The sequence below is a fragment of the Sturnus vulgaris genome, chromosome 15 (assembly GCF_052056855.1).
Source record: "Sturnus vulgaris isolate bStuVul1 chromosome 15, bStuVul1.hap1, whole genome shotgun sequence".
Classification (NCBI taxonomy): Eukaryota; Metazoa; Chordata; class Aves; order Passeriformes; family Sturnidae; genus Sturnus; species Sturnus vulgaris.
The window spans coordinates 15,963,833-15,978,538 of NC_142257.1; the positions used below are offsets into that span (position 1 = coordinate 15,963,833).

The following is a 14,706-nucleotide window of genomic DNA, read 5'->3' on the forward strand; positions in this document are numbered from 1 at the left end:
GTAGATCCCCAAGTGAGGCGCTCAGCTCACTACACTGTCGGGAGCACGATGCTTCTGGCACAGCCAATTGTGCTCTCCTGCCCTGATCCGTCTGTCCACAGCCCAGGAGCACGAGCAGAGCAAACAGCCCTGCCTCAGGAGGCCAGATAAGGCATGAATGCTCTCAGAGATTATTTGTCTGCTTTGGCCCAAGGGCACCTTCCTCCCTGCACGTACAAACAGGGGATGTTATGCAACCCAGATAGTTTTACTTATTAAGATAAATTCACAGAATCCCTATGGCTCGATTTGGTAGGAATGATCCCCCGTATCACCCAGCAGAACCAGCGCCAGTAGCTGCCTCAAGCTGCCAGGCATCTGCAGGGGCTTAAGGCTACACCTGAGCTCAGGTTGCCAGTGCAGGAGCACATTTCCAATGGCCAGCACCACTTTAATGCTAGCAGTGGTGAGGGACACACACAGACTGGTCAGGAGCATGGCAATGAGACCTTAGCACGGCCCTCTGCACTGGGCAGTGAGTGGCTGCATTGCTCCAGGCACTGCAGGCAGCTCCTGTTGCACCTGAACAACCAGATTTAAGTCAAACCCCAAGGCAGACACAGTCTATTTCCCCCTCAAAATCAGACACTGAGCCTAGGCCAGCTACAGAAAGCATTGCTCCAGCAAGAACACTGTGGACAGCAGCAGTGCCAGCACCAAGGTGCCAATACCTGGTTGAGGAGGAGGAGCTGTCCCGCCTCAGGCTGTTGAGGTGAAACAAAGAAGGTGCAAGACAGACAGCGATGTTGGTTGGGGTCATCTGGTTTTCCTCAACAAAAGCCACCACATCTCGCAGGAAGAACAGGAGGATTTTCAAAGCTTCTCGGTTTTCCTTTGGGAGAAGGAGAATAGCAGCCTGGACAGCCTGAAACTGCTGGTCCTTCGGCACATCTGAAAGTTTAAACCATGACAAAAATCACACATGACTTACAGAAGGAGCACACATCAGCAGGGTCCCAAGCAAGGCACTGAGCTTGTAGGTTCATCCATTTCCTTGTCCCAAGCTCACAGCAGACAAGGAAAGGCCACTATCCCATCGAACACGAACCATTTCTCCTACTGTCCGTTAAGTGCATGTTCACACCCAGGGATGCTGCAGCCTGACTTGCAATTTATCTTGAACACCACGCTAATGAACATATCCTGAACTGAGTTACAATCCAAATGAGGGCCTGTCTCCCCATAAAATATTACTCTGCAGTGATACTTTGGAGCAGGTAGGTGCTGCAGGTAGCTGCTCTAATGTCTTTTCCTTTCAGCTTCAAGCATGAAGAGAACAGATGCTCTCAGATAACTCAATTCAGAGAGCAGTGTTTTGCCAACAGATTTTAATTCACACCAACCCCCACTGAGACTGTCTGCCCAAACAGCTCTGGCAGGAGGGTGGGTCTGGTTCATCCTGCCATGCATCCCCAGCACAATCATTTCTCCAATTAACACTGCTGCAATGGCTAGTACATCACTTCTTCCTTTCAGGTAGAAGCACATATATAGAACACACAAAACACAATGTGTGGTGAAAGCAGCACAATTCTTATCTTCAAAAGAGTAATTTAATCTGTGCACTTGCTCCAGTTACATCTGGCAGAAGATGGGTGAGTGGGGTGAGTAAATTTGGGCATTTGCTGTTCTCTCCCAAAACAAGAGACAGGAGACAATTTGCTGGATTACAATAATTGGAGGAAAACAGTTATACATCCTTTGGACACGGGAATTATAGACCTCCTTACGAAGGAGGATTTGTAACTGCAAGAAGAAAACTTACTTCAAACAAATAAATCATTTTCAGACAAGATTTAAAAACCCTGACAGGTGACAAAATAAAACCCAACAGAAATTTCATGAACCTATGCTGTGCACAGAACAGAAGCTGCTCGCTGACATAGATCAATAAAAGCCACACGGGTTAGTCTGCAGAACCAGTCCTCTCAGAAAGCTCACACTTTGTCCTTCAAAACCTTTTCTCAAAAGCAGGAAGAAACCAGTCTGTCCCAACAACATTATTAGCCCTACTTCAAGTTCCTTCCCCAATCCATCTACTTTTTTAAAGTGAATCCCTTGAGGACAAAGTACTGGAAATAGAACCTGTTCAAACTGTATTAAATGCAGTATTTCATCTTTGTGTTTCCTTGATTTTTGGGTTGAGTCTCAAGGACAGTAACAGTGTGAGCACAGGCAGAAAGCTGCTGGCATTTCCAACTGTTTCACAGCAGCTGTTCTTGGGCACCTTAATAAATAAATGTCAGCAATATATCAAGTCTTCTCACTCAAGGAGTTATGCCATCCCATGAACAAGGGGACCAGGTTATTTCTTAATTTTGCATAAGGAAATGACTGTTTAAAAGCACAGCTTAAGGGGGCTGCTGCTGCATTTCATTACACTCATCCTTCAGGGAAGAGAACTAGCTGGTTCATAGGATACAGATGGGAAGCTCTCAAGTCCAGAGCCACAATGAACTCATCTTGTCAGAAATGTCCTGCTTGACTTATCTCCTCTGACTACAGGGGGACTTGGCACTAGTCCTAGTCTGGCCACTGCCTTGTACAGCTGAGTATTAAGACATCCAAGGCATTGGAAAATGATAGCTTTTGGTACCTACATTGGTAGATGTGGAGGAAGGATTCACAGAGCCTGCTGGTAAATATAGGCTCAGGAAGGTCTCGGAAATACTGCTTCACCATATCTGCCACGTCAAATGCTGACTGCCCTTCGTAACAGACATTGTTTGGGTTGGTTTCATTCATTTCTCTTAAAGACAGAATCCTGGATTTAACACCGGATTTTCGGAACAGGCCAACCTGTGGGTAAAAGAAATTATTAGAGACAAAGAGAGGAGTCATTGGGAATCAAAATTTTGAAAAACAAGTGATCCTTAACCTTCCTTGTAATAGCAAATATCCTATGGCAGTGAAATTGAACACCAAAATACTTCTGTATCATTAGAAGCCACATGGACATTTCTCTGAGGCAAACCACAGCTGATGTCCACAGAATCAGCTGACATACCAATTTTCATGTTCATTTGGATTTTATTTAATACAAAAGTACTCATTTTACCTTTTAAAATCACTACCATTGACATATGTCTGTTTTCTTGGGAAGGCTGTGTTTACACATGGCAACTCTAAGTTTCAAATTCACCAGTGTATGTCCACCAAACACAAACATTCATCGAGTGCTGGCTCACACAAACTGACTGTGAGATCCACAAGGCTCCCTGCAACACCTGGTACATCCAATACATCTAGTCCTCCCACAGGCTGGCAAAGGGCAGATGCCATTTTGAGAGAAATTTTGATTTTCTTTTTAATGTGATTGTCAACTGAGCAAGATTTAGGAGTTTCCCATGAGCTCAACCCCAACAAAGCTTCTGGTGACAGCTTTACTCTGTGCCACTGAGACAGTATTTACACACTGATTTATTTATATGAACTGAATGGATACCATAACCTCTAAATGAAAAACACTTGCATTGCCACTTCAGAAAACTCACACACTTGTGCACTTTGGTGTGATATTACACACCTAGACAATGGCAAAGCACTGGAAGAAAAGTCCTTTCTTTAACTAATATGTCTCATGTCAAAAGGTCTTCATTTCTGCAGCTATGCTCTGGAAATACAGCACACACTTCTTCTGCCATCTCTACTTAGGGGATAAATACAGAGCTGAGTTCCAGAAAAAGTTGTTACAGGCACTGCTGTAATGTTTCCTCTCTGCTTAGTGGTGCATTTCAGCTGAAATAAGATTCATTTTCACATTAGCTCTGGCACTACCAGCAGCCACAGAACAGAGGGAACAATGACATTACACTGACTGGCAGATTTGCCTCCTTGGGGAGCAGAGACATGACACCTCCCCAGGCAAAGACAGCCTGACTGCCAGCACCAAGAGACCCGACTGCAGAGGGTTTCAGTGAGGGAAGGCACAAAAACACAGTACAGAGCTAAAGGTATTCCCAGAGGGAATCAACAATGGTATTTCCTCACAGGGCACCTGCTCAGGTCTACACCTTTCTGCCTATTGAGAGCCTTAGGGGGCAAGAAATTCCTTCACAAAAGTATGAAAGAGAATCTGGTTCCCTGGAGCAGATCTGTTCATGGCCCAGGGCTTCTCTGGGCTGCCTCCAATTCATACCTGGTCAAGAAAGTGGCTCCTCAGATACTCCAGGGCTTGCAGGATGCCATTGGGCAGGGGGTGGCTTGTTCGCTGCACATTCAGGAGTAGAGGAACCCCAAACACATTTTTGTCCTTGTAGTCTGAGGCTTTTGGTTTTTTAATGAACTTTGGTATGGTCCTGGAAATGAAAACCAGTAGATGCAGCTTACTAGGTGCCCAGCATATTCCACTTGCTGCTTTACACTCATCAGAAAGGGCTGAGCTGTACCTTGTCACAGCCCCAAATTCTACCACATACCTGTACACACAGCATCAGAAGGGAGAGAAAATCAGCAAAGGAAATTACAGGGATGACTTCCTCATTTCATTGCTGAAATTATCTTTAACAAAGCATCCTCATGGGAAATACATTCCATCCCTTTACGGCACTGCAGGGCTTTTTCATTTCTATATTCAAGTACCAGCTCCCTATCACAAAATGCTGACCGATGTATGTAAGTCCTCTGAAGTGTCTGAGTTTGTCACTGGTTTAGTTCAAACAGACACAGTGCTGAAGGGCTGGATTCTCAGTCCTGCCAACTCTCATCTCAGGTCCCACAGTCCCTGGGATGGTTTTCTGACAAAGCCCTGCAATTGGGCAAATTTAAAGAGAAACTATGATGTGCCTTAAAATCAGTAACAGCACGACCAGCAGCAAGGGGCCAAAATACAGCCCACAGCAGAGGAAACCCTGGAACCATGGAAATAACCAGGAAGCTGCTGGCAATTTAATAGGATGAAATTCTTCATCTTGAACAATTCACATGCTTACATCAACTCCTCTATTTCCAGCTCAGGTTGCCTTAATATCAGACAACTTACCAGTTCCAGCCCTGCTTACTGGAAGGGGAATATCTGTCCATTAAAGCTGTGAGTTTCAACAATGCCAGTTTTTGTGTGCGGGCCAGCTGGGCAGCTGACTGGCCATCAGTCTGGAGGGAAAGGCTTCCCAGGTTCACACTCTCTTCCACAGACCACTGTTGCTTCCCGTGCCTATGGGATAAATATTGTTTAAGCTTAAGACTGTTTCCACCATCCCTGTTTTCTACCTGCATCTGTGAAGCACCCAAGACTCTAAATGACTTGCTGTTATTTGCACTTAAACGAGGTACTTCCCATCCAGGAGGGCCTCTGGCAATGCAATCCCTAATTCCAGTGCCTGAGTGCTCATGCAGATTATGAATGTCCTACTTTCAGCAGAGGTCAGATATTGGTACCTGTGGAGTGGTACCTGCCACCAGCAGTGCAGACCCTGCTACCTAGGACAGACTTTAGAATACTTTGTTCTGGCAAATCAATTACATTTGGGTGGATAGAACCAAAGGCAAACCCACGGATGGCTGACCTGTTGGTCTTTTTAGAGTCTGTGATGTATGTCAGGTCTGCAGAACCAATCTCCTTGCCCAGGCCACAGCTGCTCTCTCCCTCAGCCTCCTCTGCTGTCTTATCTTCTGAGCCCTCTGTTTCAAGAGAGCTTTCTTTAGGGGAGGGTGGATACAAAGAGGTCAAGTCACTGGCAAAGTCAGAATCCCCATCGTCTGAGAACTTCTCTGTCCACTGATCAACCAACTTTTTGAGACCATTGACATCTGCTATGACGCTGTTCAGTTCTGAAAAAACATCGTCATCACCAACTTGTGCTGCCTGCAGATTCTCCAGGTCAGTGTTGGGCATGTTGTCATACACACTCAGCCTGTTATCTCTGCCCGACTGGGGACTCCTGGGGGCTCTGGGATCCTTGGAACCACTGCTGCTCCGGCTCCTCCTGCACCCGTGGAAACTCCCAGTTCTCCAGTTGACAGAAGAGTTGTCTGCTGGAGATAGGGAGCTATCTGTAAGTACTGTGGGGAAAGTGCCAGGTTTATGGCCTTGTGGTATTTGAAACATCTGGTTCTTTTGTAATGTCATGTCATTTTTTATGTTTTGCTGGGATAGATCATTCCCCAGCAACAGCTTGCTGGAGTTCATGTGCTCTGCATACGTCCCCCTTCCTTCACAGGGGCTGCCTGGTTTTATAACAGGACTTGGAGTGCTCCCTGTGCTGCTATTTACAGACTGATTGCTGCTATTGCAGCTCTGGGGAGAAAAGGAAGAATTGTTCTTTGTTCGGATGCCAGAGAGGTCAGAAATATTTACACAGTTCAGCATCTTCATCTTTTCTTCATTAAGTCCTTCCAGAAGAACAGGTTCACTTATTATGGGTTTGGCCTTTGTCTGACCACTCCTTAAATTGCAGCTCCTTAAGTGCAGCTTCTCCATTTTCTGTAGAAGGCTCTTCCTCTTTTTAGACGGTGACTTATCCAAAAACTTCTCACTGGTGATATTTAAAAATTCACTAGGGGGAGGAGAACAACTAAAAGCAGAGTCCAGTGAAGGTACCTTAACTGAGGAACATCTTGAGGAACTCGTGCTGGTTTCCACATCTTCAAAAGGTTTTTGGGAGTTAACAATGTCACTGTCGGCACTGCTGGTGCTGTGAACTGAGGACACATCGTGCTTCTCACCATGATCCAGAAAGACACTGTCCTGGTTGTTGATGATCTTCAGTACTGGACTGCCTGGGGTGGAGGCACCAGCACCTTCCTCTGCTGGAAAACTTGCCAGGCTGTCAATGCGAGACCACCTCTGACTGCACCTCTCATAAGCCCATCTGTCACTTATTGCACAAGGCTCATCATCTTCAGAGTCATCACTCTTAGAAGGAGAAAAAAAACAAAACCAGTTCAAGGGCAAAGTTTGGCAAATTTTAAATTACAAAAAAAACCAATTTAACATAAAAAGGAGACTTCAATTTTCTGCCAACCTCCAAAATTCCCAAGACCAACATAGGGAAATGTGACCATTCAGTTACTGAAGATCTGCCCTAAGTTAGTTGAAAAAAATGCTGACAAATGATGCCCAAGCATGCTGGCAAATCTGCAGTTTACCACAGGAAAAGGTGACAGATTTGATCTAAGGGTGAAAAGTCCTGTTTTGTGGCAAATCCAAGGGTTTGGAAAGATAATCATACTGGGTTTACTGCCTTTCTTAAAGTCAAACAAATCACTCTCACACTTCTGTGACCAAAACTCATCCATTTTCACATGCAGAAGTGTTTACTGTGGGACTGCAGCAGCATCAGTATGTGTGGCATCTTTTTGGAGCCCTCAGCCTCCCTTGCCAGCTGCACCAGTTGCTCCCTTTGCTGGACTGTCCCCATTCTGAGGCACAGTGAAACATTAGTGAGATGGGAGCCACCTGTCTCTTCTCTGTGGGCTCCCTTGCCCCATTCTGCCCTAACCACAGAGCAGAACCTTCAAAACCCAGACCTTTTCCCAGGAGATGGCATTATTTTCTCACTAGTCCTGCAGTTAATCCACAGTGGCTCAGAGGCTTCACAGACCTGGTGCTGCCCAGCCAGGCTGTGGCCATCATTCTGATTTAGCTGCAGCTGCAGAGCACAAAGGCAGCACAGCTAAAACCCACCCAGCTTGTACTGGCTGAACATTTGGATTGCCCTTCTCATGTCTTTATTTAGTCAACAGGAACGAACTTTCACTTTCAGCACTTAAATAAGGTGGTAAACTACTCAGGAAAGCAATGATAGCCACGTTGAGATGGGGCTTTGGGACAACTGTTGGACAGTAACATGTGTCAAATCAAATTTTAAAAGTGTTTCAAAAGCCACCCCTAGGCTACCTTACAAAGTTTCAAACACTGTGTAGTTGCAATCTCCATCCCTATGTTTTCTCAACGTAAAATGCAAATAGCAGAGCTTTGCAGGACAGAATAGAATAGAAAGAAAAATTCAGAAATCTCTAGTCTTTCATGTACTTTTAAACCCAGGTGTGGTTACAATAGCTAAACACATCTTTAATTAGAACAGAAACTGTATGTTACAGACATACCCGTTTCCTATCACGGCTTATTTCCACTTTCATTGATGCATACTTGTTCAATGTGTTCAACCTTCTAGGGTTTGAGAAAAAACACAGGAGTTTTAAATTTCAACTATTTTATTTCTTGAAAACAAACATGCACCAAATTAGTTGTGATCTTCTACCATGGAGTCTTCACTACTGCCAAAAGGCTGATATTCTGTTAGAGGCTCCCATACATTGGTCCCCAAAACCAGCACCAATAACAACACCATGATGTTCACACTTCCATTTCTGCCATCTTAAAACTAGAGAAGACAATCATAATAAATAATTTAATTTAAACAATCATAATAAATCATTTAAACAATCATATTATTAGCTTTAATGACTGTGGAAAACTTCATATTGATTTAAGATTTTGCAAAGAAATTAAACTCTCTGTGGGCTTCTTGAAAAAAATTTTAAAATCAAGACATTAACCTGTATCCCTGGAAGGACTGTATTATCTATCATTTTATTAAAGCTTGTGGAATCAATATGGTCCCAAACCAGTCAATCACTTAGTTGTCAAACAATAGGTGGCATCAACAGGAGGCACACTGAAAGTCTCCAAGGAGCACTCAGGACAGAAGTGATACCAAGAAACAAAATATACCCCAAGTTCTCTAATATCTGCTGTGCTTTCGAGATGTGTGTGTGCACAACTCCTCTTGGTGTTCTAGCACAGGCAGGGCTGGAATTCAGGTGACCTGATGGGACAGAAAAGGACCAGAACACTTCGCCAGGAGAGGAACTTTCCAGAGCCCTAAGTGTTAGAAATCATCATTTCTGCTAAAGAAACTGTGCTAAACAATCTCATAATGAGACAGCTTCAGTACTGCAGTACCAGTTGAAGCAGAAGCCTCACACTGTCCTGGCACTCTTCCATGGGGAAATTCCACAGGGCCATCAGTCTGACTTGGCACTGACAGTGCAGGTTCACTTGTGTGCTCTGAACAGCTGTGGCAAAGCAATAACTTCAAACCAATACCTTTGCTTCTCACCCAAAAATATTCAGGAAAACAGAACAGATCTCTTGCAGATAATTTTTTTCTGCCTATCTGCTGGATCAGAAGTTGGAGGAAATTCCTGTACTCCGTTACATGTGATCCTAGAGAACAGCCTGTCGTGCTTGCAGGGAATTGGTGATTTTTAATCAGCTTGCAGACATTTCACATTACAAAAAAAATATTTAATGCTCAGTGTAACATCCCTGAGAGCTTGGCTAAAGAGGAAGTGTAGATATGTGCTTACTTTACCTTTAAATTCCTAAAACAATCAACTTCAGTGGCACTAACTATGTGCTTAAGCGATTTCCTTCAGTCACAGGTTTGGTGACTCTGTTAGTCTCTGACAAAAACAGAGGTGTGAAAAGATGAATAACAAATAACTGTGGGGCCTGGAGGTATCAAAGATGGTTCATGGTTAATGTTTACCTGAACAGTGATTCAATCGCATCTCCATCTAAAAATTCATGATCTCTCCTCACAGTTTTTACATCAATGGGAAACTGCATATCTGTGAACAAAGAAGTTGAATCTGAAATCTGAGCTGTAATTGCAAAGACTTTCAATTTTGCAACTTATTTATCACAGGTGAAATGGAACTGCTTCCATTTCTATAGCTGTACATTCATGCAAGCATCGTTCCAACAAGCGAAGATCAGTTCCTTAGGGCAAGCGGGAGAATAAATGCAGGGATCTGCTTGCTGCTGTTATCACAGGTGGATAAGCCCTTCTGCGTTTCCAGGAGCTTGCAGTCATCAAGTGCCATAGACAAGAAAAGCAAAATAACCTTTAGATTTGCTTTGACTCTCTGCAACTTCTGCAGAATAAAACTGGGGTTACTTTACATGAGCCTTTGCCATGGTGAGGTGCAATGCAGCACAAGAGATACACTCCCTGAGCTGTAGGGAGCCTGGCACATCACACTGAGCCAGAGGCTGAAGAGTTCAGTGGTTCAGCTCCTGAGATTTAGCCTTGCACATGAGGAAACCACTGAGGTCTACATGTATTTTCTTAGCTTATTTTATAAGCTGAATTTTCCTAGCCAGGTCAGGACACTTCATTAGCAGCAAGGTTAGGCATAGGATTCATTTTCCAGAAGCATGGCAATGCACATGTCCAACAAAAAGCTTATAGCATAAAATCTGCTGTAGGCAGACAGGAAGCATTTCCAGCTTTCAAACCCAGTTCTACGGGCTTGACTTAAAATTTTTAATTTTGCAGGGACTGGGGGAGGTGGGAATGAGAGCAGGTAACGCTGTTCTTTTAACAGTAGTTCTTTGATAAAATCTTTCTTAAAATAGATTAGCTTTTGTTACTTTCAATGTTTGTAACAAAGAACATATTTTAAAGAAGAAGAGTTTTAAGGTATATGCACAAGTGTGGCATCAAAAATTATACAAGTTCTCAACAAATCCATACCTCCTCCCAAGAAATAAACACTCTTTGTAGTTTTAACAACATGAAAACATGCTGAAATTGCATTTTTGACTGGCTGGCTGCTGCTGAGTATTTCTTCTGAACACTTATGATTGCAAGATCCTTTTTTCCAACATTCTTTTTCAAAACACCCATAAAGCAATCTCACTCAGAACACAGGCTGGAGAGGCTCAGAGAATTTTTGGTTGCAATCAGTGGTGGGAAAAATCACTTCTGGTACTCCAAAAAAAAAGAGCCTGAAAAAATTATAAGCAACTAAAAATAACAAAAGCAGAAATTTGACTGAGTTACAGTCTAACAACAGGAAAAAAAAAACAGGGAAGATTTGGTCCTTTATAGAATTCTACTGCATCCCTGCTGAGATGTCCCTTCTGCAAGAGAACACACCAGGTCACTACTCTTCTACAGGTTTCCATGAAGATATAACAGAATTTGGAAGTGCTTCCATCAAAAGTGTCAGGTTCTGAAATATATTATTTATGTGAACAATTCCACTTGAATTCAGTGTCAGCTGCTTGGCAAGTCTTTGTGATCATACCTTCAAACAGCTGAGCATACTGGGGAAATCCAGCAGCTCTCAGCCAGTCGCAGGCTTCTCTGGCTTCAATTTCTGCAATGAGAACACACAATTGTTCATGGACAGTGTTCACCAGAGTCAGTGATAAGCTAATTTCACCTGGCACACTCTCTGAGAATCTTGTCTGTTAATTTTTTTTTAGGATGCTGCTAAAGAGGAATAAATTCTTGTATCCAATGCACTTACATGCACATAGCTCTGCAATAGTCATTCCACTATAGCAGAGATAAGGTAACACAGGAGAGGGTAGATTTGAACACATACTTGGGATGTCACACACGGGGGTAAATCAGCTGTCCCTGAGCTGGGGGCAGTGGAGCATCTGCTGCAAGTCCAAATGAGTCACCAGAGCAGGGTGTGGGACACACATCTGTGCCCTCACACGGCAGAGCCCGCTCGTGCATTCCAGCGCTGAGAGACGGTGATAAGACACAAACAAATCCTATAAATAAACTTAAAATGCTCTCACAACTGTAATAACACTGGACACAGCCTAAGCATTCCCAGAACAAGAGTTCTCAGGAGTACCTGTTGCTAGGGTCTATCAATATTTATTTCCTTGCCAACTACCTACGCAACTTGGCAGCCACTGCAGCTGTCAAGAACTAGCTGCTCACTTTGTGACAACTGGTAAGGCCTGTGGCCAGCACTGTAACATTCCCACAGAGGCAGAGCAGAATACAACCTCACAGAATCACACACCAGACTCCTCAAAAACATAAGCAGGTCAGCATGAGTATCCTCCCTCAGGCTCTAATCTCTGCCAACACTGGAAATGTCTGGGTCTGTGGAAGAGAACAGGATTCTCAAATACACTTTCTGTAGGTCTGCGTGCACCCCAGCTTGGGTTACACCAGCCTAAAGGCAAAGATTTCTTTAAAAGGAACATTTTTGAGCTACCTTAAAATCCAGCATGCTCAGTAGAGAGAAACGTTTTTAAAGCACCTTAAAGTGTAGCATGATAGGCCAGAGGAACAGAGCTGTTCCTTTAAAAATATTTTCTTTATACATACACTCACAGATTAGGATTCCAAGGCACTTCACATACATATCTGTTCAAATTCACTGCTTGCTTTGCTCAGACTTCTCAATTGTAAGTCATCAGTGCAATTAGACACTAGCCAAAAATATCACAGAACTTCCATGATTTTATTTTTCTACTTTAAAAAACTTGAAATAGTTTCCATTTATCACTTAATCAAATTAGACAATACCATTCTAACAGAGGCTTCCCTGCACAAAACTGTATGGCTTTTCATCTCAGAATAAAGAGATAGCACAGGAAGACCAGGATATTTTTACAGAATAAAGAGATAGCACAGGAAGACCTGGATATTTTTACACAAAATAGATGCATGAATCTCTTAGTTTTTTCACACTGCAAAACAGAAACTAATTTCTTCTACAACAGCCTATATACACTATGCCTGTATTTATTGCTATACTTAGTACTGTAATTTATCATAATCTTTACCACAACACAGCATTTACTGGAGACAATAAAAGACAAGCATTGTATTCACAAAGCAAAAAACGAAAAGAAAAGCTATTTGTAGAAAAGAGCCAAGAGGATGACCAGACTAACACCAAAAGTCTTCACAAAGTGATTTTCATTTAGAAAAACCCAGTAGATTCACTCAGCCATCTAAGCTGTGGAGAAACTGTAGCTGTCCTCATTCCAGACCTCAGCCTACTCAGCCAGAGCCTGTGCACAGAAATCCTGAGCTCAGACAGGGGCTCTGTAGGGGCTGAAGCTTCCCCAGTTCCCAACACATTAAAAGCACAACTCCATTTTTAGACCAAATCAAGCCATGAAAAGTGATGCAAAAAAGAACAGAAAAATAAGGCAGAAAAGTATTTTGTACCTAGCAAGGATATTTTCAATTAATTTGACCGAATATATAATGGCATTGTACACTTACAGGTGGGCTCTTCCACAGAACATGGACAGAGGAGCTGGGGGAATTTTCTTCAGGTAAATCTTCAGGCCTTTTAACATACCTTTGCACATTCACATGGCATGTTTGGATTGGATATCAGGAAAAAATTCTTCCCTGTGAGGGTGCTGAGGCCCTGACACAGGTTGCCCAGAAAAGCTGTGTCTGCCCCATTCCTGGAAATGTTCAAGGCCAGGCTGGACAGGACTTGGAACAACCTGGTCTAGACAAGAGGATGAAAACTTTTTAACATCTTTTGGGTGCTATCTGCACAACTGAAACAGCAGAGCAACCTATATGTGTCATCTCCCTCTCCTGAACTGATTTCATAATTAAGCAGATGAAAAAAAAATTCTGCAAAGCTTAATATTCCTGGTTTAGAGGCTGCCAGCAAGTTTTCCATGCCAAGCCAGCTATTTCCCCATGGGCTACGGGTGGTAGGTTACTACCAGATGTTTATGAGAAACAACACAGAGTACACAGCCAGTGCCTGTACCCTTTGGCTGTCCTATGTCCCACAGGTACGTTTTGTGCTGAAGACTCAGCCCAGTCCCCCTGCAAAGAGCATTCGGAGTCCTGGCTGTGCCCCAGCCTGCCTGTGCCAGCAGCCCAGCACACCTGCCCTCCATGGCTGCTGCCCTTTCCCCACAGCTCCCTCCTCCCTGGAGCTGTATCTCCATCAGCTGGGCTGTGATATCTCTGCTGCAGCCAGGGCTGAAAACTGTGTCCCCATCTGAGCACTGTCCTGCCTGCAGACTGCAGGACCTACACTCCTCAGGTACCCGGAAACCAGATGCTACAGTGTGAATTAAATCCCTACCAGAATGAACAGCAGTGTTAACCAGTTTGCAATAAACAAAAGGTATCTCTACTGAGATTTGGGTATTGTCTCTGAGATGTTTTCCTCAGAAGAAGCAGCACTTTCCTAACAACAAGGCAGAGGCAGCAACCAAAACCACTGACAGCTGTATATCAAACAGGCAAGTCAGCCTTACTACAAGGTGATGGCTAACTTCAGCTAAAGAAGAACATCAAACTGTACATTAAATTTTAAAATACTCAAAATAGAATGGGAGAATATCAATTTCTATTTGAAAGCACCAGCACAGTGAAGCCTGCTGCCAGGATGCAATGTGACTTTGAGGAGACCTCTTCCATTCCCCAACTGCAAGTTCCTACCCCTGCTCACCGACATCCCGAGCCAATGCCAGCAGGGCCTGTCAGCCAAACTGGCAGGAAATTAGTCACTTTTGTTTGGCAAGATGAGATCTATGAAGTTTTAGCTTTCTGAATTGGTTACCACATGTTCTGATAGGTTCCAGAGGCAGGACAAGGGCAGTGGTGGGTCCATGCAGGGAGGGATGTGGGAATGTGCAGCTGCCTGCCCAGGCCAGGGGGCTCAGCTGACTATGAAACCTTTACCTAAATCTATTGATTTTCACAGAGGTGTCTCATTGTAGGTTTATTTCAAAGAAAAATTTTATCAGATTTTTAAAACCAATGGTAGATGCATTACTTCTATCTCCATCCAAGATAGTTTTCCAGTTTCAACAGGTAGGAATCACATGATGATCAGGACTTCATTAATTGGAGGGATTTAAGTCTGAATGCCTTCCAAAACCATGGCAGGAAGAACAGTTGGAGAGGTTTC

At 43.6% G+C, this 14,706-nt stretch overlaps 1 protein-coding gene across 5 annotated transcripts in view; it reads right to left on the reverse strand.

The window, feature by feature from the left end:
* The window catches only part of LOC106853865 (rho GTPase-activating protein 7-like), a 48,235-nt gene that overhangs the window by 4,865 nt on the left and 28,664 nt on the right, over positions 1–14,706 (reverse strand). For 4 of the 5 annotated variants that reach the window (XM_088173833.1, XM_088173834.1, XM_088173835.1 and 1 more), the window contains exons 2-9: positions 11,080–11,151; positions 9,534–9,615; positions 8,086–8,149; positions 5,544–6,892; positions 5,021–5,191; positions 4,178–4,337; positions 2,640–2,838; positions 711–930 (exon numbers count right to left, since the gene is read on the reverse strand). In XM_088173833.1, coding sequence (XP_088029959.1) covers positions 711–930; positions 2,640–2,838; positions 4,178–4,337; positions 5,021–5,191; positions 5,544–6,892; positions 8,086–8,149; positions 9,534–9,615; positions 11,080–11,151 — 2,317 coding nt within the window. Of the gene's footprint in view, positions 1–710; positions 931–2,639; positions 2,839–4,177; positions 4,338–5,020; positions 5,192–5,543; positions 6,893–8,085; positions 8,364–9,533; positions 9,616–11,079; positions 11,152–14,706 lie in introns of those variants that run through there. The other variant, XM_088173837.1, reaches the window with a different exon arrangement.